The 27,138-nt window shown below is 43.4% G+C and overlaps 1 protein-coding gene across 1 annotated transcript in view; it reads left to right on the top strand.

Moving 5' to 3' along the window:
* LOC126355551 (membrane-bound alkaline phosphatase-like) overlaps positions 1-27,138 on the top strand; it is a 194,374-nt gene that overhangs the window by 47,537 nt on the left and 119,699 nt on the right. The window contains exon 4 of the mRNA XM_050005909.1: positions 6,637-6,810. Within this exon, the coding sequence (XP_049861866.1) occupies positions 6,637-6,810 (174 nt within the window). The remainder of the gene's footprint in view (positions 1-6,636; positions 6,811-27,138) is intronic.

The following is a 27,138-nucleotide window of genomic DNA, read 5'->3' as shown; positions in this document are numbered from 1 at the left end:
TTCCATGGTTGTAGTATGATGGTTATGGTGTTTTAAATGTTCTGAAAATGTGGAGTGGTTTGTTTCGTACTTCTAAAACCTGATATGTTCTTTGAACCATGTTTTAAAATTCCTGTATATCATGCCGATGTATACTGCATCACAACTTTGACATTCAAGTTTATACACTCCTGGAAATGGAAAAAAGAACACATTGACACCGATGTGTCAGACCCACCATACTTGCTCCGGACACTGCGAGAGGGCTGTCCAAGCAATGATCACACGCACGGCACAGCGGACACACCAGGAACCGCGGTGTTGGCCGTCGAATGGCGCTAGCTGCGCAGCATTTGTGCACCGCCGTCGTCAGTGTCAGCCAGTTTGCTGTGGCATACAGAGCTCCATCACAGTCTTTAACACTGGTAGCATGCCGCGACAGCGTGGACGTGAACCGTATGTGCAGTTGACGGACTTTGAGCGAGGGCGTATAGTGGGCATGCGGGAGGCCGGGTGGACGTACCGCCGAATTGCTCAACACGTGGGGCGTGAGGTCTCCACAGTACCTCGATGTTGTCGCCAGTGGTCGGCGGAAGGTGCACGTGCCCGTCGACCTGGGACCGGACAGCAGCGACGCACGGATGCACGCCAAGACCGTAGGATCCTACGCAGTGCCGTAGGGGACCGCACCGCCACTTCCCAGCAAATTAGGGACACTGTTGCTCCTGGGGTATCGTCGAGGACCATTCGCAACCGTGTCCATGAAGCTGGGCTGCGGTCCCGCACACCGTTAGGCCGTCTTCCGCTCACGCCCCAACATCGTGCAGCCCGCCTCCAGTGTTGTCGCGACAGGCGTGAATGGAGGGACGAATGGAGACGTCTCGTCTTCAGCGATGAGAGTCGCTTCTGCCTTGGTGCCAATGAGGGTCGTATGCGTGTTTGGCGCCGTGCAGGTGAGCGCCACAATCAGGACTGCATACGACCGAGGCACACAGGGCCAACACCCGGCATCATGGTGTGGGGAGCGATCTCCTACACTGGCCGTACACCTCTGGTGATCGTCGAGGGGACACTGAGTAGTGCACGGTACATCCAAACCGTCATCGAACCCATCGTTCTACCATTCCTAGTCCGGCAAGGGAACTTGCTGTTCCAACAGGACAATGCACGTCCGCATGTATCCCGTGCCACCCAACGTGCTCTAGAAGATGTAAGTCAACTACCCTGGCCAGCAAGATCTCCGGATCTGTCCCCCATTGAGCATGTTTGGGACTGGATGAAGCGTCGTCTCACGCGGTCTGCACGTCCAGCACGAACGCTGGTCCAACTGAGGCGCCAGGTGGAAATGGCATGGCAAGCCGTTCCACAGGACTACATCCAGCATCTCTACGATCGTCTCCATGGGAGAATAGCAGCCTGCATTGCTGCGAAAGGTGGATATATACTGTACTAGTGCCGACATTGTGCATGCTCTGTTGCCTGTGTCTATGTGCCTGTGGTTCTGTCAGAGTGGTCATGTGATGTATCTGACCCCAGGAATGTGTCAATAAAGTTTTCCCTTCCTGGGACAATGAATTCACGGTGTTCTTATTTCAATTTCCAGGAGTGTATATTCATCATCGCTTGAAATGGTATTTGGTTGGCTTTTGTGTGATTGGATGGTTTGTCAAGTCTTATATTCTAAGTGGAAGCCCTGTCTTTTCACTATGTTGGCAACTCTGTGTGTTAATTTATGTGTGTAGGTCATAGTGTACCATCAGTTTTTTTTGTGTGTGATGATGTCATTGTGCGTTTTCGTTGAGTGTGTTTGTGAGTTAGCCTTTTGTGAGTTGTCTTGTGTTCTGGAAGTTGTGTACTTAATTTGTATTTGTGTTTTTATCTTCTAATTGAGCCTGTATGCTACATGTGAGTCATACCCATTGTGCCTAGCTATTACTATGTTTCTAGTGATTTCTTTTTCATAGTTTCAGTTGTTGAGTGGGATCCTGTTTAATCTATGTAACATATGTCTTAGTGCTGCGTTTGGTACAGATATGTGGATGACATTATTTGATTGGTAGATGAGCCAAATGAAGAAATAGATGAACTCCACTTAGAAATCAACGTAAAATTCACAGTTGAAGAACAGAAAGAAAATCAAATTAATTATCTTGACATAACAATAAAAGAAGAAAAAGGTAAATATACGTTTAACGTCTTCAGAAAACCAACAGCCACAGACACCGTAATACAGTCCACATCCTATCATCCCCACAACTAAAAGCTTGCAGCACCAAGACAGCACTCTCAAAACTTGGGCACGACATTCGATCTTTGGCAAGAAAATCCAACAATTGGCATCACAAATCGAAACACTGTATCAAAACAAGTTTTCAGATCGTAGTGCTGCGAAATGTGGGAAAAAACCCAAATTGCAATTATAAGAAGAGAAAAGGCAGCAAAAATGGGACAGAAACATTGTATGTAGAAAATTGCCCACGCAACCATTAAGTAGAATTTAAAATATTGCTACATCATAGCAAAAATCAGCCACCAGAACTGTTTATAACCGAAAGGTACACTGTCCTAAAATGTGAACTACATAGTGAAAATATGTTCATATTCGACGCCACTGAAGATGCCTTGCAAAGAATAAAGGCGAAAAATGTATGGCACGAAAATTGTGTTTATTCAGTTGTAGTCAAACTGTCCAAAAGGTAAAAAATATCAATATGCGGTAATAAGTCTTGTAACTTACCCTCGGCAAAGGAAAATCGGTACTGCTCGAAAGTGTTGAATGTTAAAGTGCAGCCCAATAGCAAAAGAGCTAAAGAAAATCTCGTCCAAGTCCAATGCAAGGAAAAGCAATTATGCTACACACGTCATACCTTAAGGTTGAGCAACTCTGTTCCGCTAAGTTCATTGGGGTGACACATGATTACAAAAATAAAACCTTCACATTTCTAAAATTAGTCTCTAAAAAACCATATTTCGTTAAATCAACAGCGTCTACATTTTATTTCTGTATGCTACTAGTCATTCGCAGACCATTCAGGACCGTGACCAACCAGCATTCTTCCACTACCGGCTCTCGAACCCTACAAAACCAAAGAAAATGCTACTGACAATCTAAGACCACATTGCTTATAATCAGAACCGCTATGGCCTTACATATCGACTCTTAAAGACTTATTTCTGAAAATGTATCCATTGCACAAATATTACGTGTGACTCCTCGAGTAAAAAGAGAACTCACATCACCGTCATCGAATACCAAAAGTAATACACAAACCTTACATATTTCCGACATTTACCTACACCGCCAAGTTACTCCTCCACATAGTCGGCACTCCGACTTAGGTATTTATCGTATGGTGATATCAACTTTCTAATACCCACTTCGTAGATGGAAGCAATTTGTGTTTTAAGCCAGTTCTCTGCGCTGGTCTGCTGCTCATTGCCTGTGCCAAAACGTTGCCACATAGCCCGCGAGAGAGCAAAAACATAAAAATCAGAGGGAGTCAAGTGCGGGCTGTATGATAGATCCTCAGATACCACCCATCGAAAACGCTGAAGGTGCGTCTTCGTTGCAGCTGCAGTGTGCGGCCGAGCATTGTCAAGAAGTACAGTCCCAGTTGACAGTTTTGCACTTAACTTGTTCTCGGCTGCCCTTCATAAACGAGTTTCTAAAATGGTCTCATCCACTCGCTGAACATGTTCATCGGTTAATCCTCGCTTTATTCCTGGACCGCCTGCATCATGAATGTCGGTACGCTTTGCTTCGAAATTCCTGCAACATTGCGTTCTTAATCCTGACAGTTACGTTACGAGTGCAGCGTGGAAATCAAGCGCAACACTTCAGAATGAAGAAGCAGCACGAAATCACGCACTTCACACTTGGTGGGAGACTATTTTTCTAGAAATCTTTGTGTGCTGACAGTGCACTCAGAATTGAAGAATACGATGTGACGTAGTCGACAGGCATACGAGAGACACTGTTCAATTGATTGTGCGAAGATTGATTGGATTTTCTCTTTGGTTTTAATTTCTCGACCGATTGGAACTAGAGCAAAAATGACTCTCGTATTACAGATATGTTATTGACTGTAGTATCTGTAGTAATGCGGTACTAGCACATGATAAATGTTTAAAAGAAATGTTGCTCCACATTCATAACTTCCAAGGCCTGTATTAGTTTTTCCGGAAACCTCATTCTCAGTACACTGTTCATCACAGAGAATCGCTACGTGTGTAAAGGAGACGAAAGTGCACTTCTATTCTCGATAGAGTTCACTATGGTGTACTGTTTCTCCCATCATGAACGAGACATATACCGAGAAGTAGTAGATAGTATCTGAAGTCCCAGGAGCAGTCCTGTGCATTCTTGAATCGTCATTACATAGATAGACGAAATTGCAAACGAATATATACGAGGACGCTTTCTGTTTGCTTGTCTACTGTAATCCTGATCTGGGACGTATCGAAGCAAAGGCAAACAGTAGTCTGCAAGCATGAAATAATTCCACCGACTCAGATACCTTCTTTCCATAGCTGACATTGGTGGAGCCGTTCACTATGCCTAGCACTTATTGCATCGCAGCTTCCGGAAAAAAGTGTGAATGCGAGTGTCGAAAGAGAATTTTTCGTGATATGTTGCAGCCTAGGCGATGGTACTTGTCCAACAAGTTGTTCAGCGGCTCAGCATAATTTTCAGCTCTTCCGTAACAAAAACAACCATGCACAATACTTTCAAAGTCCACCCAAGCTAGTTTTCCATTCTGCAGGAGGATTATATCAAAGTTATGATCCGCAGGAATTTTGCGAATTTCGGGACTAGTACAGATTTATTCCTTCAGTTTCATCTAAGATGTGGAAACTTGAGTCTCTGGTACTTGAAAGCTTATGCATCCTTGTTCATTCCTTTTACGGAGTTCTTCACGAGGCCGTGTTTGATGTGTTTTTTGGTGGCAGTATAGTTTAATATCGATCTACCTGCGATCTGTGCCGGACGTTCTTATTAACTGGATCGCAGAGTTTCCCTTGGAGACTAAAGTCTTCTTCTATAGGAAACGGCGGTATTCTGTGTACACAGCCCTACTGCATGTCCCAAAGTACTGCAGTCATCTTGAGATCTACTAATTCCTTCTTGAACTACCTTCAGGGTGTTAAATGTTGCCTTGATGTGGATAGCATGGCCAACACAAAAGGAAGGCATACAGCTCCCATTACGTAGTGTAGCAACGCAGCTTTTAAACTAAGCTTTAATTTGTCTATGAACAGCCCCAAGTTCTCTGGTGCCTGGATCACATTGAAAGCTGTCGTCAAACCATTCACGTCACAGCTGGCATTTAAATCACTCCTCCTTTTAAAATATAGAATGAGATCTTACTACTGTGTGTTACGCATTGACAAATTAGCATGTAGTTGTAGAAGATTCGTAGTTTCAGCTCAGAACTTAGAATCTCAGTTTTGTCTTTTCGTGGGTCTAAATCATTCAGATCACTCACATTGTGGATCACTTATTGATTGAGCTGCAAAATCGCGAACCTGTGATGTTGAAGCCGCGCGGGATTAGCCGAGCGGTCTATGGCGATGCAGTCATGGACTGTGCAGCTGGTACCGGCGGAAGTTCGAGTCCTGTCTCGGGCATGGGTGTGTGCGTTTGTCCTTAGGATAATTTAGGTTACGTAGTGTGTAAGATTACAGACTGATGACCTTAGCAGTTAAGTCCCATAAGATTTCACACACATTTGAACAGTTTTTTTATGTTGAAGCAAAGGTTTTTAGATACAATGTTTCCTCTGTTTTTTCTTCACCGACATCTGCCTCCGAACTACCCTTTGCTGGATTCGGTACAGGAAGGTGATGCACATGTGGCAATGGACGAATAGCTGACCTGATGTCGGGGTATGTCACGTTCAATCTTTTCTTCCTCGATAGACGTGACTGAATAGCAGATATCACGCTGAAATAGCAGTAATATACACAGCCGTTCTGTTCCCTCCAGCCGCGGTGGTCTAGCGGTTAAGGCACTCAGTCCAGAACCACGCGACTGCTGCGGTCGCAGGTTCGAATCCTGCCTCGGGCATGGATGTGTGTGATGTCCTTAGGTTAGATAGGTTTAAGTAGTTCTAAGTTCTAGGGGACTGATGACCACAGCAGTTAAGTCTCATTTGAACCATCTGTTCCCTCCAAACCTTAGGGATGCCTCGTTCAACGTTTAGTTTACCGATCCTTGTACGTTTCCAAAGCAGGAATTGTGAGGTGCCCACGGTTTGCCATTATTTTGGTGAGAAATTGTCTGATCACGACAAGCCGTGGACTGTTGATGGTTTTACGTCTGTATTTGGTATTACTCGAGATCGACCCAATACTTCAGTTCAAATGGTTCAAATGGCACTGAGCACTATGGGACTAACATCTGAGGTCATCAGTACCCTAGAACTTAGAACTACTTAAACCTAACTAACCTAAGGACATCACACACATCCATGCCCGAGGCAGGATTCTAACCTGCGACCGTAGCAGCAGCGCAGTTCCGAGCTTAAGCGCCTAGAACCGCTCGGCCATAGAGGCCGGCTCCAAGCTCCACTGATGTCAAGCATAGATAATACCGAACAGTTGCGGTACAGAATTTAGTCGTTGCTTTTAGTGCTGCACCTGTGTGTCCTGTTGCAGACGTACTGCGTGGACTCCCAGGTGGCGGACAGCGCGTGCAGCGCCACGGCACTGCTGTGTGGGGTGAAGGGCGTCGCCGGCACGCTGGCGATGGCGCCGTCTGTGCGCCGCGGCGACTGCAGGGCGCAGGGCAACGCGACAATGCACCTCTCCTCCCTGCTGCGGTGGGCGCAGGTAACACGCCATGCGTCTGTGACGGCCAGCCACTTCGCGCTACGGTAGCTCAAAACTATTACAACTGCTTTGCTGCAGATGTTATTCCCTATGCCATACGTATGTGTGAATGTGGACTGTCCGCCGAACAGTGCTGATGAAAAGCTTTGCATTTTCAACTGAGTTGCAGCGTTGAGATACAACGACCCTAGCAGACGAGTGTCTTTACGCGCCGCGCTGCCACCACCGGCGCTGAGGCTTCCTGGTCTATGCACTCCGGTATACAGGGTGTTACAAAAAGGTACGGCCAAACGTTCAAGAAACATTCCTCACACACAAATAAAGGAAATGATGTTGTGTGGACATGCGTCCGGAAACGTTTAATTTCCATGTTATAGCTCATTTTAGTTTCGTCAGTATATACTGTACGTCCTCGATTCTGATGATCAAATTGTAAATTTTCACAATCAACATGTGTGGGCTGGCGAGAATCCACACGCATTTGTGCAATCAAGTCATCAACATAGATTTTCTGTGAATGTTTGGGCAGGCATTGTTGGTGATGTCTTGATTGGGCCCCATGTTCTTCCACCTACGCTCAATGGAGCAGGTTATCATGAATTCATACGGTATACTCTACCTCTGCTGCTAGAACATGTGCCTTTACAAGTACGACACAAAATGTGGTTCATGCACGATGGAGCTCCTGCACGTTTCAGTCGAAGTGTTCGTACGCTTCTCAACGATAGATTCGGTGATCGATGGACTGGTAGAGGCGGACCAATTCCATGGTCTCCACGCTCTCCTGATCTCAACCCTCTTGACTTTCATTTATGTGGGCATTTGAAAGCTCTTGTGCTTGCAACCCAGGTACATTTGGTACAAATGTAGAGACTCTTCGTGCTCGTATTGTGGACGGCTGTGATACAACACGCCATTCTCCAGGGCTACATCAGCGCATCAGGGATTCCATGCGACGGGGGTTGGATGTATGTATCCTCGCTACCGGAGGACATTTTGAACATTTCTTGTAACAAAGTGTTTGAAGTCACGCTGGTACGTTCTGTTGCTGTGTGTTTCCATTCCATGATTAATGTGACTTGAAGAGAAGTAATAAAATGAGCTCTAACATGGAAAATAAGCGTTTTACGGACACATGTCCACATAACATATTTTCTTTCTTTGTGTGAGGAATGTTTCCTGATAGTTTGGCCGTACCTTTTTGTAACACCCTGTATACGGCGTTCCTCATCTGAGAGCAATAAACCCTTCTAACCACGAACATTTGTGCTGGACCGGCATTCGAACCCGGATTTCCTGCTTATCGCGAGCGCTTGCCTTACAATTTGGTTATACGTGCACCATTCACGGCCACATCCAAAATTCATTATGTCGTCAACCATGCGTCTATAGCCCGTACTCGTACAACCATTATGTATAATCCAGTACAGTGGAGATATCTGAATTTGTTCAGTGTCGGTGGATAAATACGATATAGCAGTGTCTGCGTTGTTCAGATATGAAATGCAATGTTCCTTCGCACACGCTTGCATGTCCAAAGAAACACCGCATTCATCTGCCGACAGAGGGTAAACGACTTTCCATTAAAATTGTCTCACATGTACGGGAATGTACTTAATGGATGTGTAGCCCAAACCGTAAAGCGGCCGCTAGCGACAAGAGGGAAATCATGGTTCGAGTCCCGTGTGTAGGACAAGTTTTCATTTTGGTCATTCCATTCGACAGCTGATGGTTGCCCTTATTCGCAATTGCAAATACACTCCTGGAAATGGAAAAAAGAACACATTGACACCGGTGTGTCAGACACACCATACTTGCTCCGGACACTGCGAGAGGGCTGTGCAAGCAATGATCACACGCACGGCACAGCGGACACACCAGGAACCGCGGTGTTGGCCGTCGAATGGCGCTAGCTACGCAGCATTTGTGCACCGCCACCGTCAGTGTCAGCCAGTTTGCCGTGGCATACGGAGCTCCATCGCAGTCTTTAACACTGGTAGCATGCCGCAACAGCGTGAACGTGAACCGTATGTGCAGTTGACGGACTTTGAGCGAGGGCGTATAGTGGGCATGCGGGAGGCCGGGTGGACGTACCGCCGGATTGCTCAACACATGGGGCGTGAGGTCTCCACAGTACATCGATGTTGTCGCCAGTGGTCGTCGGAAGGTGCACGTGCCCGTCGACCTGGGACCGGACAGCAGCGACGCACGGATGCACGCCAAGACCGTAGGATCCTACGCAGTGCCGTAGGGGACCGCACCGCCACTTCCCAGCAAATTAGGGACACTGTTGCTCCTGGGGTATCAGCGAGGACCATTCGCAACCGTCTCCATGAAGCTGGGCTACGGTCCCGCACACCGTTAGGCTGTCATCCGCTCACGCCCCAACATCGTGCAGCACTCCTCCAGTGGTGTCGCGACAGGCGTGAATGGAGGGACGAATGGAGACGTGTCGTCTTCAGCGATGACAGTCACTTCTGCTTTGGTGCCAATGATGGTCGTATGCGTGTTTGGCGCCGTGCAGGTGAGCGCCACAATCAGGACTGCATACGACCGAGGCACACAGGGCCAACACCCGGCATCATGGTGTGGGGAGCGATCTCCTACACTGGCCGTACACCTCTGGTGATCGTCGAGGGGACACTGAATAGTGCACGGTACATCCAAACCGTCATCGAACCCATCGTTCTACCATTCCTAGACCGGCAAGGGAACTTGCTGTTCCAACAGGACAATGCACGTCCGCATGTATCCCGTGCCACCCAACGTGCTCTAGAAGATGTGAGTCAACTACCCTGGCCAGCAAGATCTCCGGATCTGTCCCCCATTGAACATGTGTGGGACAGGATGAAGCGTCGTCTCACGCTGTCTGCACGTCCAACACGAACGCTGGTCCAACTGAGGCGCAAGGTGGAAATAGCATGGCAAGCCGTTCCACAGGACTACATCCAGCATCTCTACGATCGTCTCCATGGGAGAACAGCAGCCTGCATTGCTGCGAAAGGTGGATATACACTGTACTAGTGCCGACATTGTGCATGCTCTGTTGCCTGTGTCTATTTGCCTGTGGTTCTGTCAGTGTGATCATGTGATGTATCTGTCCCCAGGAATGTGTCAATAAAGTTTCCCCTTCCTGGGACAATGAATTCACGGTGTTCTTATTTCAATTTCCAGGAGTGTACATTTAATATGTAACCTGAGACAAGTGTTCCATGAAGATAGCTGCAGTGAAGCCCAGATTAAAAGGATGTTCGAAGAATTGAAAAGTGTACGGAATCAGCGAGAAGATGATAGAAATGGTTTAGTTTTCTGACACTGCAGTCCTTTTCACGTTGGTCAGACATAAAAAAACACCCTGTGAGTGCGTTATCGTCAACAGAGTAAATGACTGGGTATAGGAGTGGACCCTTATTCTATGACAGAGCGCGTCGGTTTTTAGCTGTGCACTATTTGTTTACTTTCAGAATTGTTGTCATAGAAGTACACGAATGTAGATAGATTGTGACATGACAGTTTCAGGACAGTTGTCAATGTAACGCATTACATCTTGTTTAGCAGAAGTAACACTGAACACAAGAATATCAGATTTAGGAAGAGGATTCTCTACAAGATTTTCCTTATTTACGCACCGCGAAGTTGGCCAATATTACGACGAATCATCCGATTCCGGTTCTAAGTTCTGTACTATTTAGGATGACAATGAAGTTTAGGGAGTATCGTTAGGTTTTGTGACAAGATGCGCAAAAAGGTTACTCAAGGCTCCTCGAGCTGACGGTGGACGCAAGCTGGTGAACCAAAAAGTTTACACCTCTACCAGCGGCGATTACCTTTTAGCTGCGATGTGCTGTCGGCTGCATGACTGCTCTCGTCCTCTGAAAATCCTATAAAGAGCTAATCAATATCTTTACTGATTTTATCAGCTGAAACTGTCCTATGTTTCTCGTTAGGCGAGAAAACATGCACTCATCCCTAGTCTGGAAAATATGGCGATATACACGTGCATAGATGGTGCAGTGTGCTTACAAAATGCCCTCTCAGTTCTCACAAAAACAATTAGCTGTGAGGCTCTTTCTTTTCTCCGCTATCAGAGCTCAACGACTCTTAAGCTAATTTCTAACTGAATGTCAGCCGTAAATGAACGCAATGTTCACACACAATTTCTCTTTTCGCGTCGTACAGAGCGAGTTGCGCTCTTTTCTACACTGGACGATGCTTCAGAGGAGAGTCCCTGAAGTTTTCGGCCTTGTGTCTTTCGCAGCAAACTGTCCCTCACCTGCGTCCTTTAATACTCCACAACACTTCTTTTTCAGACCATTTGGAGCGTTCCTTTCATCTTGTGGAAACTACCCTTGTCAGTCGCAAAGGGCCTACCTATAGCAGCGTCATGTCGCCCCTTTCTACTCCTTCCGAGTTTATTTCAGCCAGTCGGACATTGTGCCTGCTCCTGATGCCTAAAAGTGACATGTATACATCACGAAAGTACCATGGGCATTTCACATGATCAGCTGCGTCGCTGGTCTGTTTGTATCCATCTGGAAATTCCCAAACTTAGTTTTCTAAATAATTTCTCCATCGAAAGCAGCGCTGCGCCGCTACCTGCTCCCCTCGAGGTATTGCCCAGCGCGTTCGTTGTCCCTTTCGCCAGTTCACCAACTCCTATTAGAAGCATTCCATCGTACTCGGGCAACGAAAGTGCAACTTGCGTCTGCCCCCAAACAAAAATGTTTCTTACAGCAGCTTGTTTCACCTTTTGCTCATTGACATGCAGGATTTGGGTTTGGTGTGTTAATATCGACGAATTGAGTGTCATCTCTTTGCATTACATACTGTACATTTTGATAGGCAAACCTGCTCATTATTGCCAAAGTATGTCAGGTTACATATTCATCTACTTGTTACAACGCATAAAATCTCATGTAAGGTGCGAAATTGATTTTCATTCAAGCTGCCACCTTACAGTAATATTCTCTATGTGTGAACGCCCGTAATCAAGATCTCGATGGTACCTGGAAAATGCTACACGAAACCCGTCTTCCGGCTCCATCAAAGGCGTAAGATGTTCTCCGCTTCGACGTGGATCCAGTCAAACATCACCTACCAGAAACATGAGGCATCCACTATGAATGTAGCTGACAATATAATGGGCAAACGTAACAGTGTGTCATGGAACTTGAGAAGAACATAATAAATGTGTTCGTCTGTGGGACAACAATGCTATGCTGGGCCATCTGCCATTGGGAAAGAGTAACACAGGAATTTTTAGTTACCAAGAACCACGACATTCTTATCAGTAGGTTACCAACTAAGCTTGGCACGGGATCCTACGTTTCTGATCAAATGTATACGGTCACTTATTTGTGGACAGTAACGTGTGTGCATCTAACTTTTGCCTCTGAGACATCTTTAATTCTGCTAGGGCACTTTCAATGAGCTGAGCTGGCAGAACGTCTGTGGTGGAATGGCAACCCGTTCTTCCGTAAGAGCCGAGGCAGAGAAGGTAGCGAGGTTGGACACTGCGGCCTAGAGCGAAGGGGACGTTCTAAACCAGGGATCCCCAAACTATTTTGGACAAGTGACCCCTTTTCAAAATGAACTGTTACCTCAGACCCCCATGGACAAATAACCTACTTTTAAGATCAAACCCCTTATTCATAATGGGGTTACCTTTTCGTCAGTAAGTACTCTTGATAAGTGGTCATCCATTTTTGAAGGCTCCTTGGCATCGTTACTGAATCCTTTTTCACATGTGAGACACGTCGGAAAGTGTTGATTTGATGGAGATCCAATAAATCCGAACTTAAAGTAGTCCCAAGTGTATTGTCTGCATTTTTTTCGTGTCCGCCATCATTAAACTCTCAGTAATCCTGCAAATAAAAAACTACCTACACAAAAAACAATAATAAACTGTTAAATTTGCACACTAATTTTTATCATACCCAGGTAATGGATTATTGTTAGGTATTACTGACTTAGTCATTGATAAATTTGGATACATATATTAGGAAAGTAACTATAGTAGGTAATTAGGTATAGAAAATTCGTATTAGGTAAGTTGGTACCTATCAGCATAAGAACGAAAACCCAAGCAAACTGAAAACTTCAAAGTTTAGGTACCTACCTACTTAAAAATTTAAGTGTAAGTAATTTTTTCAAATACTTTTACACCTACCTATTTAAAATATGTTGTATGTTGTGTTTACCACTTATTCAGTCACTTTACTTCACTTAATTTAGCTATGTAATAACTTTGAAATCCCTTGAAATAAATGAGTACTTATATAAGTTATTATTGTTCACGCTCCAACAAATTGCAAAACCCAAATGAACTTTCAACCTAAGTTCAAGCTCGTTAAATAGTAAAATATCAAGAACGTGTTTGGAGTTGATCATGAATTCGTTCGTGTTAAATCGCGTAAGCGTCAAGTAGAGAGCAAGTGCAAACGCGCCTGAAAGACGTACGCTCCAACTCATTATCTTGCACAAACTTGTCCGCACAGACTTGCCGAGTTTTTCATCTTGTACGAAGTTGAGGCTTTACATTACTACAACAATGCTATTTCCTACAAAAATATTAATTATTCTTAGTACACGTGACACAACATAAACAACGCAGTACCCACCTATCTTGAAAGTTTTAAATAAGAACTTGTGTTAATTTAATAGGGGTCGATTTGTAGATCTCGTCGACCCCCAAAATCAGTTTTCGTTTATGTCGACCCCTAGGAAACCGATATCGACCCCAAGCTGTCGATATCGACCACGTTGGGAATCCCTGTTCTAAACCTTCCCAGAGGTGTTCCGTGGGGTTCAGGTCGGGAATCTGGGCACGCCAGTCGATTTCAGAAATGTCCGCAAATTATTACTTCGTGGATGCTGCCTTATTAGAGGTCGTTCTCATGCTAATAAAAAATCGTCGTCGGTGTACATTTCTTCTACTGTACGCAATACACAGTGCTGTAAAACACATTCTCATTGTTCCACATCTATCGTTTTCGAAAGCGTAAAACTGGGACCACACACCAACCATAGAAAACACCCCCATACCATAACACAACTTCCTCCGTCATCAACTCTTGGTACCACACATAATGTCAGGTAACTTCCTCCACTGTAGAGTTACGTCGCTCTCCACACGATCTCAAGCTTCGTTTAGCATCCCCTACTGCAATGTGTGGCTTACGAGGAAGTGATCGACCACTGTACCGATTTCTTCTCGTCTCTCTACTCATATTGTGCTGCATCGACTGCTGGCATCATATTGGAACTCGCATGTGCTTCCTCCTACTGATTTCATGCGATATTTTCCAACCACCCTCACCGCTGCTGGACGGCTGCTATCCGTCAGTACATGACGTATGCCTGGTCCTGGCTTACCTGCTGCTGTTCCTTCGCGTTTCCACTCCACTGTCGTATCACCGACAATCGACCTGGGCAGTTTTAGAAGGTTTCAAATGTACCTGATGAATTTATTACTCAGGTGACATCCAATGACTAGTCACTGAGTTCGAAGCTACTGAGCTCTCCTCACGACCAACTTTGCTGTAACTATTTTTGTACTGACAACAGAATACCCTCCTCCTCTGTTTTACTCTCGGCTCCGTCTCTGGTGACATCTGGCGGTCGGTTCAGCTTTACATAGGAGTGTCTCGACTTACAGTACGACCTATGAGAGCGTGTCGAGTAGTGGACATCACTCCAGCCAGATCTAGAGTGCTCGTGCAGAGATTCGAGGTAAGCATGCGGCCAAGGCTTACCCCCATACCGTCGTCTACAGCTAGATGGAGATGGCAGCCGTCCAGCGGGTGTAAACATAGGGACATCGACAGTGCCTCGATACGTCTTCTTATAATAACGAATATGACGCCAATTAAAGCGACGACACTGCTTATCACTGCATTTTGTAGTCAGTAGCTCACGGTGCCGTAACTCGAAGTTATAGTCCCGAAAGCAAGTGTGTGTACTAGTGAACGTCTCTCAGTTGGAGACTGCTGCGCCACAAACAAAGTGAAACTCAGTACGTACTGTCTGACATTTTACAAAAAGTAGGTAAGATTTGTAGGTAATCTGTTTACGAGGGACGTTCAGTAAGTAATGCAACACATTTTTTCTCGGCCAGTTCCGGTCGAGAAAATGCGGTGCTTGTGGCAGTACCCTGTTTGCATGTTGGCAGCGCTATAGACTGTGTTAATATCTCTTACAGCGCTCTGATCCCTCGGCAAGAGATTCTGTGGTTGGGCTGAGTAGTAGTTAGCGAATGGATATGGGTGTGTATGGACATTATACTCTTTGTTGAGACTGTGTCGGTGGAACATGCATTGTATAGTGAGACGCAAGGAAATGTATGAGAATGGATGTATAGTTGATAATACTTGAGCAGTGGAATCATTGACAACTATATAAAGTTTGGAAGTGAATGTCACATGAATAAGGTAAAATTATTTAATGATTGCCACTCCAATTCACGTATCATGTCTGTGGCACTATCTCTCCTACTTCACGATAATACAAAACGACCTGCCCTTCTTCGTACTTTTTCGATGTCATCCGTCAGTCCCACCTGATGCGGATCCCACACTGCACAGCGATACTCCAGAATAGAGCAGACAAGCGTGGTATAAGCAGTCTCTTTAGAAGACCTATTGCACCTTCTAAGTGATCTGCCAAAGAATCGCAGTCTTTAGTTTGCTGTACCCGCAATATTATCTATGTGATGGTTCCAAATGGTTCAAATGGCCCTGAGCACTATGGGACTTAACATCTGATGTCATCAGTCACCTAGAACTTAGAAGTACTTAAACCTAACTAACCTAAGGACATCACACACATCCATGCACTAGGCAGGATTCGAACCTGCGACCGTAGCGGTCGCGCGATTCCAGACTGAATGGCTTAGAACCGCTCAGCCACACCGGCCGTCTGTGATCGTTCCAATTTAGGTTATTTGTAATTGTAGTCCCTAAGTATTTAGTTGAATTTAAGCCTTCAGATTTGTGTGGCTTATCGCGCAATCGAAATTTAGCTGATTTCCTTTAGTACTCATGTGAATAACTTCACACTTTTCTATATTCAGGGTCAATTGCCACTTTTCGCACCAGACACATATTTTATCTAAATCATATTGCAAGTCGTTTTCATCATCTGATGACTTTAAAAGACGGTAAATGATAGCACCATCTGCGAACAATCTATGACGGCTACTCAGATTGTCTGTTATGTCGTTAATATAGATCAGGAAAAATAGAGGACCTATAACACTTCCTTGGGGAATGCCGGATATTTCTTCTGTTTTACTCAATGACTTTCCGTCTATTACTACGAACTTCGATATTTCCGACAGAAAATCAGGAATCCAGTCCCACAACTGAGGCGATACTCCGTAGGCACGCAGTTTGGTTTCTGACGGTGACGAAAGCCTTCTGGAAACCTAAAAATATGTGATCAATTTGACATCCCCTGTCGATAGCTCTCATTACTTCATGAGTATAAACAGCCAGTAGCGTTTCACAAGAACAATATTTTCTGAATGCGTGCTGACTGTGTGTCTATAAATCTTTTTCTTCGAGGTACACAGTATATGTTGCAAAACCCTACTGCAAATACATGTTAGTGATATAGGCCTGTAATTCAGCCTATTACTCCTACTTCCCTTTCTGGGTATTGGTGTAACTAGAGCAATTTTCCAATTTTTAGGTATGGATCTTTCTGTGAGCGAGTGGTTGTTTTTAATTGCTAAATATAGAGCTATTTTACCAGCATACTCTGAGAGGAATCTGACTGGTATACAATCTGGACAGGAGGCCGTGCCTTTATGAAGTGATTTAAGCTGCTTTGTTTCACCGAGGACATCCACTTCTATGTTTCTCTCAGGTCAGTTGTTCTTGACTGGAAATCAGGAATATTTTCTACGTCTTCTTTGGTGAAAGAGTTTCGGAAAATCGTGTTTAATAACTCTGCTTTAGTGGCACTGTCATCAGTGACTACTCCGTTGTTATCGCGTAGTGGAGGTATAGATTGTGTCTTTCCACTGGTGTGCTTTATGTATGACCAGGATCTCTTTGAGTTTTATGCCAGATTTCGAGTCAGAATTTCGTTGTGGAAATTATTAAAAACATATCGCATTGAAGTAGGTGCCATATTTCAAACTTTTGTGAAACATTCCCAATCTTGGGGATTTTGCGCTCTTTTAAATTTGGCATGGTTTTTTGTTGCTTCTGCAACACCGAAATCACGTTTTGTGTACCATGGTGGATCAGTACCATCACTTATTAATTTATGTGGTATATGTCTCTCAATTTCTGTTGATACTATCTCTTTGAAAACATTCCACAGTTTTTCTACACTTACATGATCAGATCGGAAGGAGTGAAGACTGTCTCTTAAAAATTGATTAAGAGCATTTTTTATGCTTTTCTAAACAGATATACTGTGCGTTTATTTTTGATGGTTGTAGGTGCTACGGTATTCAGCCTAGCAACAACTGCCATGTGGTCGCTAATCCCTGTATTCGTCGCAATCCTTACTATATGTCCTGGATTATTTATTGCTAAAAGGTTTACGCTTCGAGTGGGCTCATGAACTAATTGCTCAAAATTATTTTCTGAGAAAGTATTCATTACAATGTCGGATGACGTTTTATGCCTGCCGCCGGATTTTAACGTAAATTTTTCCATCATATCGAGGGTAGCCATCGACTATAATTGTATGAGCGTGGTGCTTTTTTGCAATGAGACTCAAGTTTTCTTTGAAATGTTCAGCAACTGTATTTCTGAGTCGAGGGGGGGGGGATGGGGGGGGGGGTCGGTAAAACGATCCAATTAATAGTTTAGTCCCATTGTCAGGTATAACCTCCACCCATACAATTTCACATGAACTATCAACTTCAATTTCGCTACAAGGCTAACTACCTGTGACAGAAAAAATACTCCACCACCAATTGTATTTGATATCTCCTTTCTGAATTCTGTTAGATCGTTTGAAAAAAAAATTCGGCTGAACTCATTTCCAGTTTTAACGAGATCGCTGTACCTACAATTATTGTTTGAGCTTCAGCCTTTGTTTTGGTAACCATATTCCTCGTAGTAGTTAGAGTCTATAGTAGTTACAATCTTTTCATTCAGCTGGCTGTAGCTGCTACTTGCTGTTATTGCTGCAGTTCGTTTTTGAACATTTTCTGTGAGGTAAGTGATTTATGAAAAAGAGTGGGTTTTCCACTATCGGGATTCGTGACTGTAATGAGTTTAGACAAGTAACAGGGTTGGAGATCGTTTCATATTTCTTTAATTTCACATTTTTTGGATTTGTATTATTGATAGGATTTCTGGCTATTCAGGTCTATTCTCATGTGGTACTTATTGGAAGTCATGTTCTCAACGTATAGCAGTCAGACTACGCTAGGCTTGTATATTGTGGGTAATAAATGAATAGGTTATGGTTGAGTGGCCTTCGTCTGGGAAAATTCTGTGGGTCAGTGTTTGATAAAAAAAATAAAGAGTTAGTCTCGCTTGTCGTGGGACATCGTGGAATATTCTCGCATGAGCAGCTATAGTTTCGCTAATTTCCTATAGCTTGCGGCGCTATACGTGGCTCTCAAATAGACATAAGTTCCAAGCATAGGGCTATCATTTTGATTTGGTGGAATACCTAAGCATTGCAGATATTCATAGGTGCTTGTGAAATGTCTCCGGAGATTTGCAAATGAACAAAAGCACGGTGAGTCTTTCAGAGAAGCGTCTGGAATTAGCGAAACGAGGTAGTGCAAACCTTCCTTATCGTCCAAATGCCAGCCGCCTTTATACAGTTGTGACTCCAGGAATGTTGGAACGTGCGGACACTCTAGTTCCAGGTCATCGACAGGTCACAATCAGACACCTAACTGCACAGCTGGACATCTCTGTTGATAGTGCCGACGCACTCGTCCACATTTTGGGATACACAAGGGTGTGTACCCGTGGGGTTCCTCGCCGCCTGACGGGGGCATCATAGAGCCGTCTGCGCGGTTTCATCGCTTCGAATCGGGAACAAAGCGGGATCCCATGTAGTGGCGCCACACTACCTTTTCTCTGAGAGCAAAGTTCAAAACAGCAGCAGCCGCTAAAGTCATACCGAAGGTCACCTACAACACTGAATGCGCTATTCTGTCTGATGTTCTCCTTCATGGGCACTATTTGTTCTAAATGTTTTGTGCCGTTGTTGTTGTGGTCTTCCGTTAAGAGACTGTTTTGCTGCACCTCTCCATGCTACTCTATCCTGTGCAAGTTTCTTCATCTCCCAATACCTACTGCAACCTACATCCTTCTGAATTTGCTTGGTGTAATCATCTCTTGATCTCCCTCTACAATTTTTACCCTCCACGCTGTCATCCAATACTAAACTGGTGATCCCTTGATGGCTCAGAATATGTCCTACCAATCGATTCCTACTTCTAGCCAAGTTGTGCCACAAATTTCCTTTCTCCTCAGTTTTATTCAGTACTTCCTCGTTAGTTATGTGATCTAACCATCTAACCATCGGTATTCTTCTGTAGCACCACATTTCGAAAGCTTCTATCCTCTTCTTCTCTAAACTATTTATCATCAATGTTTCACTTTCATATATGGATGCACTCAATACAAACATTTTCAGAAATTCCTTTCTGACACTTAAATCTATATTCGATGTTAACAAATTTCTCTACTTCAGAAAAGTTTTCTTGCCATTGCCAGTTTACATTTTATCTCCTCTCTACTTCGACCATCATCACTTAATTTGCTCCCCATATACCAAAACTAATCTACTACTTTAAGTGTCTAATTTCCTAATCTAATTCCCTCAGCAACATTCGATTTACATCTTCAACTTTTGTAGTCCTGTCTTCCTCATTTGCGTGTAATGTTATGTTATATCGAGAATTTTTACTTATTGACCGTCTGACAGCAACTGAATAAAACGAAATTTTAGTGCCATACACGTTTCGCCTTTATTTTCTGCAAGGCATCGTCAGTGGCCTGGAATACGTACATATGTTAGCTATTTAATTTAGATTTTTGTCATTGTGCCTATAGGTTATAAACAGTTCTGGTGGTTGGTATTTCCTATTAAGTAGTAATGTTTTGAACTGTACTTACAGGTTGCGTGGACAATTTCTTACATATTATGCTCCTGTTGCATTTTTGGTGTTGTTCTTCTTCTTGTGAACGTCAATTTGCGGTTTTTTCCACATTCCACGGCACTATGCACTGAACGCTTGTTTCAATGCAATGTTTTGGTTTCCGTTGCCGACTGTCAAATGTTTTTGCCAAAGATCGAATGTTATTGCCAAACTTATGAGTGTAACTATGGAAGTATCTGTGGTCTGTTCGTGTATGCATCTGTGTGTGTGTGTGTGTGTTTTGGTGTGATATTAGTTTTATTTACTTTTATTTTATACAATTTTAATTTTTTTTGTGCTGTGTGTGTATGTGTGTGTGGGTGTGAGGGTGTGTGTGTTATGGTGTGATATAATTATTGTGTGTGTGTGTGTGTGTGTGTGTGTGTGTGTGTGTCCAGGTGATGTGTGGAAGAGTTTTTTGGTTTTATGTTATCATTTCCTTTATTAAGTTAAGTAGGGAGCCTGTGCTGATGTGTGTTTGTTCATTTATCACATGTTTCTTTTCAGCTATGCATTTCTGGATGTGGAAGTTCTCTTGCGTCTGTATAAGATGTTTGTTATGGTTGCTTATTCTCATTATTTTTATTTCTTGTTCCATGTTTTTAGGATGATGGTTATAGTGTTTTAAATGCTCTGTAAATGTGGAATGGTTTGTTTCATATTCCCAACATCTGATATGATCTTTGTATCTTGTTTCAAAATTGCTGGATGTCATGCCTATGTATACTGCATCACAATTTCGACGTTGAAGTCTATTTATTCCTGATTGTTGGAATTTGTCCCTCTTGGTACATGGCTGGCTTAAGTGTGATTGAAGGGTTTGCCCAGGCTTATATGCTATTTTGAAGCCCTGTCTCGTTAGGATGTTTGCAACTCTGTGTGTTAGTTTATGTGTGTAGGTCATGGTGTACCATCTGGTTCTTTTCTGTGTGGTGTTGTCATTGTGTGTTTGTTGAGTGTGGTGTAAGTTTTCAGCTTGTGAGTTCTTTTGTATTCTGGAAATGTTGTGTTTGTTTTTGTATTTGTGTTTTTATTTTTTAAATGAGCCTGTGTACCAGATGTGCTTTATTCAGTTGCTGTCAGACGGTCCATAAGTAAAAATTATCAATATACCGTAAAACCACTCGATTTAATTCGACTACTTTCCATTACCCTCGTTTTGCTTTTGTTCGTGTTCATCTTATATCCTCCTTTCAAGACACTGTCGAATCCGTGCAACTGGTCTCCCAGGTCTTTTGCTATGTCTGACAGATTTGCAGTGTCATCGGCAAACCTCAAAGTTTTTATTTCTTCTCAATGGATTTTAATTCTTATTCGGAAGTGCTTATTTGTTTCCTTTGCTGATTGCTCCTGTATATAGATTTAGTAACATCAGGAATAGGCTACAACCCTCTCTCACTCCCTATATCAATCACTGCTTTTCTTTCGTACCATTAGACTCTTATAACAGCCATCTGGTTGGTTCAAATGGCTCTGAGCACTATGCGACTTAACTTCTGAGGTCATCAGTCACCTAAAACTTAGAACTACTTAAACCTAAATAACCTAAGGACATCACACAAATCCATGCCCCAGGCAGGATTCGAACCTGCGACCGTAGCGGTCGCTCGGATCCAGACTGTAGCGCCTAGAACCGCACGGCCACTCCGACCGGACAGCCATCTGGTTTCGGTACAAATTGTAAATAGCCTTCCGCTCCCTGTGTTTTACCCCTGCCACATCTAGAATTGGAAAGAGAGTATTCCATTGAGCATTGTCAAAAGATTTCTCTAAGTCTACAAATGCGATAAACGTAGGTTTGCCTTTCCTTAACCAATCTTCTAAGGTAAATGGTAGGATCAGTATTGCCTAACGTGTTCCAAAATTTCTACGGAATCGAAACTGAACTTCCCCGACGTCGGCTTCTGCCATTTTTCCCATTCGTCTGTAAAGAATTAGTGTTAGTTCGTTGCAGCTGTGACTTATTAAACTGATAGTTCGATAATTTTCACATCTGTCAACACCTGCTCTCTTTGGGTTTGGAATTATTGTGTTCTTCTTGAAGTCTGAGGGTATTTCACCTGTCTCATACATCTTGCTCACCAGATGGTAGAGTTTTGTCAGAGCTGGCTCTCCCAAAGCAAGGCTATCAGTAGCTCTAATGGAATATTGTCTACTCCTGGGGCCTTGTTTCGACTTTGATCTTTCGGTCAAACTCTTCAGGCAGTACCATATCGCGCATTTCATCTTCATCTACGTCCTCTTCCATTTCCATAATATTGTCCTCAAGTACATCGCCCTTGTATAGACCCTGAATATACACCTTTCACCTTTCCGTTTTCCCTTCTTTGCTTAGAACTGGGACTCCATCTGAGCTCTTCATATTCATACAAGTAGTTCTCTTTTCTCTAAAGATCGCTTTAATTTTTCTGTAGGCAGTATCTATCTTACCCCTAGTCAAATACGCCTCTACATCCTTACATTTGTCCTCTATTCATCGCTACTGAGCCATTTTGCACTTTCTTTCCCCATTTTTGAGACATTTGTGTTCCTTATTGCCTTCTTCATTTAACGCGTTTCTATATTTTCTCTTTACATCAATTAAATTCAATATTTCTTCTGTTACGCAAGGATTTCTACTAGCCCTCGTCTTTTACTTATTTGATCCTTTGCTGCCTTCACTGTTTCACCTCTCAAAGCCACTCATTCTTCTTTTACAGTATTTCTTTCCCACGTTCTAGTCAATCGTTCCCTAATGCTCACTCTGAAACTCTCTAAAATCTCTAGTTTTTTCAGTGTATCCAGGTCCCATCTCCTTAAATTCCCACCTTTTTGCAATTTATTCAGCTTTAATCTACAATTCATAACGAATAGATTGTGGTCAGAGTCCACTTATGCCTCTGGAAATGTCTTACAATTTAAAACCTGGTACTTAATCTCGGTCTTACCATTAAATAATCTACCTGAAACTTACCAGTGTGTCCACGCCTCTCTCATGGATACAACTTTCTTTAATGATTCTTGTTGCTGGTGTTAGCTAGGATTAAGTTATGTTGTGTGCAAAATTCTACGGGGCGGCTTCGTCTTTCATTCCTTACCCCCAATCCATATTCACCTACAACTTATCCTTCTCTTTCTTTTCCTGCTATCGAATTCCAGTCATCTTCGCAAAGTGAAGAAACGAATTAAGCGTGTTCGTAGTCACAAAAATGCAAACGGGGTTTTCCTTCTTCGTGAAAACTCAAGACGTCACACAAGTCTGCACATCGGAGAGGAGCTCACGAAACTTCATTTTACTTTTCTTCTTCGTCCACCCTACAGCCCAGAAATCTTTGGAAAATTTATGGAAAGGTTTTATGGGACCGAACTGCTGAGGCCATTGGTCACTAAGCTTACACAGTAATGAATCTAACTGAAAGTAACTTACGCTAAGGACACACACATCCATGCCCGAGTGAGGACTCGAACCTCTGACGGGAGTGAGGGGGGGGGGGGGGGAGGGGAGGGACGGAGCTGCGCGGAGCGTTAGAAGACGCCTCAGACCACGCGACTAGCCCGCACGGCTACAGGCTCCATCTTGCACCTTCCGACCTTGGTCTCTTTGGCCCAATGAAAGATGCACTCCGCGGCAACCATTACTTGGATGATTTGGAAGGTACTGATGCATCAAGACGGTGGCTCCGACGTCGACCACGAGAGTGGTACATTGCGGGTATGCGTACCGTGCCAATGAGGTGGTGTAAGGCCGTCGCATTGGGCGGAGATTATGTTGAAAAATAAGGCTTCGTAGCCGGAAGAGTGGAGGTAATATGGTTTGTTTGAATCCTCAGTAAAAATAACTGTATTTCAGAAAAGAATGTGTTGCATCACTTATTGAGCGCCCCACGTAGTGTGAACCAGCCTGGACATTGAATTCAACGGCATCTTGTCTACTTCGAGAATCATGCAAATACTGCGTGTGCTTCACGCGACATCCAGCGTCCACGGAAAACATCAATTAGTTCCTCGTTACAGACACAATGTTTCGTTTTTCAGTTTTGTATAATGTTGATTCCTCAGCGGTACATTTTCGCGGTATGACTGATTTGGATCTCCTCAGATCATCTTCAGATACAAAAAAAGTAAAACTCAATATGTACACTCTAATGTTTCACAAAAAGTAGGCAATTGTTGAACATAACTGTTGAATTTGCCTACGTTGTTGCGTTAGCAATTCGTCGGAACTACGTTTTAGAATTCTTTGGTGTACCACTGTGGTCTATGTTTCCATTGAGTGACTGGTGGTGGGAGGGAGAGGACAGGAAATGAGGAATGGGAAGGGAAGCAGGAAACGTGAAGCGAGGAGGACTGAACGAAGAGGAAGAAGGCAGGGACGTAGCGTAAGTTGGATGTCACTAAATAAGGAATTACATCCGGTAAAATATTATTGCAGCTTGCGTAATAACAGAAATTCGAACTCTAAGGTTTTAAAAGGCAGAATTATTTAAAATTTACTGTTATGATGTCAAGCGTGTAGAACTATGGTAGTGCAATGTGTGAAACGTTTAAAGCAGTAAAAAGGTGAAAGTGTAATTATTTGAAGTAACCACAAGTGAACTGTCTTAAATGTTTCCAAGGTGTAAAACTTTGAAACTACGAAAGTGATAAACCAGTACAATTATTGAAGCGTAGCTCTGTGAAACTACAGATAATAGGATGTCGCAGTTGTGATTAATTGTATGTGACTCTACCTGGTGACGTTGTTCGACGCCTATGTGTCAGTGAGCTTGGAAGCCAGTCGGCACGCCGTCTTGGAGTAGAACCGCCACCGTTGTCCATTCTTGGTTCCAATACCGCGTTGAGCAGAAGTGGGCGACAAGGAAGAGACCTTCAGAGTTCCTACAATACTGATTATAAGTAAAACTGTTCTGCTGATTTAACCTGTTGTCAGGCTCTTGTAAATGATGTGCAGCAACTTTAATTTCATCCAACACTGTCAGGAGGTGCTCTTAATGTTCACTGTATAGTTCTTCCAAATGCGTCTCAATGGTTCCTACAGAGTGCTTCGATGTCAGATGTTCACCAAACGGTTTTTATTATTGTGTACTAAAGTATGCTTTTTGAAATGTACTTCAGACATGCTATTGCTTCTGACACTAGTCCTTTGCGTTTCAAGGGCATTTAGACGATTTTATTGCTTTCCTCTTTACCTGCTAACTTACTGCCACTGATTTTAGCTGGTTGCTGTTGTCTTTTATTTTTATGTAGCGTAATTGTTATTACTGAAGTTGGATACCATTTGCTAACTGCAACTCATTTGATAATAGCAATTTCTTTGTTCTTTTCTTGCTCGCTTAATGGCAGTTTCAACAATTTATTAATCACAGTAGAAAGTATGCTATCTCTATCTACCACTGTGTAAGGACTTGGAATCAATAATAATGTTTGTACAAGTATGTTTTCTATACACGATAAAACAGTGTTCGTCCGCCTCTGTTGCATCCGTAACATCCAGGCAATTCATCGCTTCCTCAACTGCAAACCTAATTACTGGGTGAATTACAGCCGTTCTCTGAACTGCGTCATTAACGTCACTTTGATCTCTAGTGATTAACAAACTGGAGTATTCCACATTACGATAACAGCACAGGATTCTGCTGCATATTGCTGACTTCCGTTTGAAAAATCAGTGCACCAAGTGATTAGGGAAAATTGCAGCAAATGATGGATGCGTAATTTACCATGGCTGGCCTAGCGGACAAGGTAGCGCAGTACTTGGTATAACGATGAATATCAATAGCGACAGTGTAAATCGAAAAATACTCCCCAGCACCTACTGAAGACAATTGGTGCAGATCGCTAGCAGACACAGCGAGATGTATTTTATGAGCAAGTCGGCCTCGGAAAAGGAAGGGGCAAGAGAAGGTTTTTTTCTGCCGCTGTGATGCATGTATAGGACGTATAGTTAAACCAAATACTGCTGTAGATTAATTTTGCGCCCGTACTGTTGGGCTGGAAATATTCCAGTTCAATAAAGCATTTTATTTTTAATAAAGAAACAATAGACGTTTACTAATAACGGGATGACACATTAAACGAGAGAGTGTTACCGACTGGTTGAGCTGACGATATGTACACCATGGAAATACGAAATAGCAAACATCTGCCCAAACACCAGAGGAAATACACTTTATGACTCCTAGGAGAGACTACAGGTATGTATGTAGATACAGAAGAACAACAGCAGCGCACCCTAATTTTATGTGACTAAAGTCTTCCAACACGGAAGTCTTCCATGTCTTTCGTTTAGGGTAGCTTCTGTTATTAAAACAGTAAAATTATTGTATCGTTTATTACTAATCATTGTGTAGTGAATCCACTTAACCTTACAATATACACGGAATTTCACAAAGTACTATAATAGTAACCACTCATAATGATGCCAGAGGCGATCTTCCGGTGACTAACATAACGTCGTACAACTTAAGAGACGAAGTCTGACTTTTTACGATTGAGAAGTGTCTTTGACTCGTATAATGGCTTGCCTCCTGGGTTACAGCCCAGCACTATTTGAATTATGAATAATATTCTTCAGCAACGACGGCCGAGAAATTCTGTTGTAAGAAGTCACTCTCTTTCTGCCAACGGCTGTGTCAAAGGGGGCGAAGGAGTGGACGAGGTTCAGGGGACTCCCTCGCCCTTGGAGAGGAACATTACCACTAAAACCCGGCATAATCATTAGTGATCAACGACATAAGGACGCAGAAGGCAATAGAAACCACTGCAATGAAGACACTTAATGTCTATCCACAGGATTTGTGGCCTGTAATTGAAGTAGTGTCATGATGAAACTCTCCATTGGTAAAAGATTCCGGACTAATCCCCCATTCGAATCTCCAGAAATGGACTGCCAAGGGGGAAGTGACCAAGAGAAAAAGATTGAATAACCAACGAAAGGATAATGTTGTACGAGTTGGGGCGTGGACTGTCAGAAGTGTAAACGTGATGGTAAAGGGAGACAAGCTAGAAAGGAGAAAGGTGAGGTTTATTCTACGTATAGTGGACGTCAGTGAAGTGATTTGGAAAGAAGATAAGGATTTCTTGTCAGATAAGTATGAGGTAATATCAACAGCAGCAGAAAATAGAATAATGGGAGTGGATTCATTATGTATGGAAAAGTGGGACACAGAGTGAGTTACTGTGAACAGTTTAGTGACAGAGTTGTTCTCATCGTAAGCCACAGC

Source organism: Schistocerca gregaria, chromosome 3 (assembly GCF_023897955.1).
Source record: "Schistocerca gregaria isolate iqSchGreg1 chromosome 3, iqSchGreg1.2, whole genome shotgun sequence".
Taxonomy (NCBI): Eukaryota; Metazoa; Arthropoda; class Insecta; order Orthoptera; family Acrididae; genus Schistocerca; species Schistocerca gregaria.
This window is presented reverse-complemented; position numbering and strand designations above follow the sequence as displayed.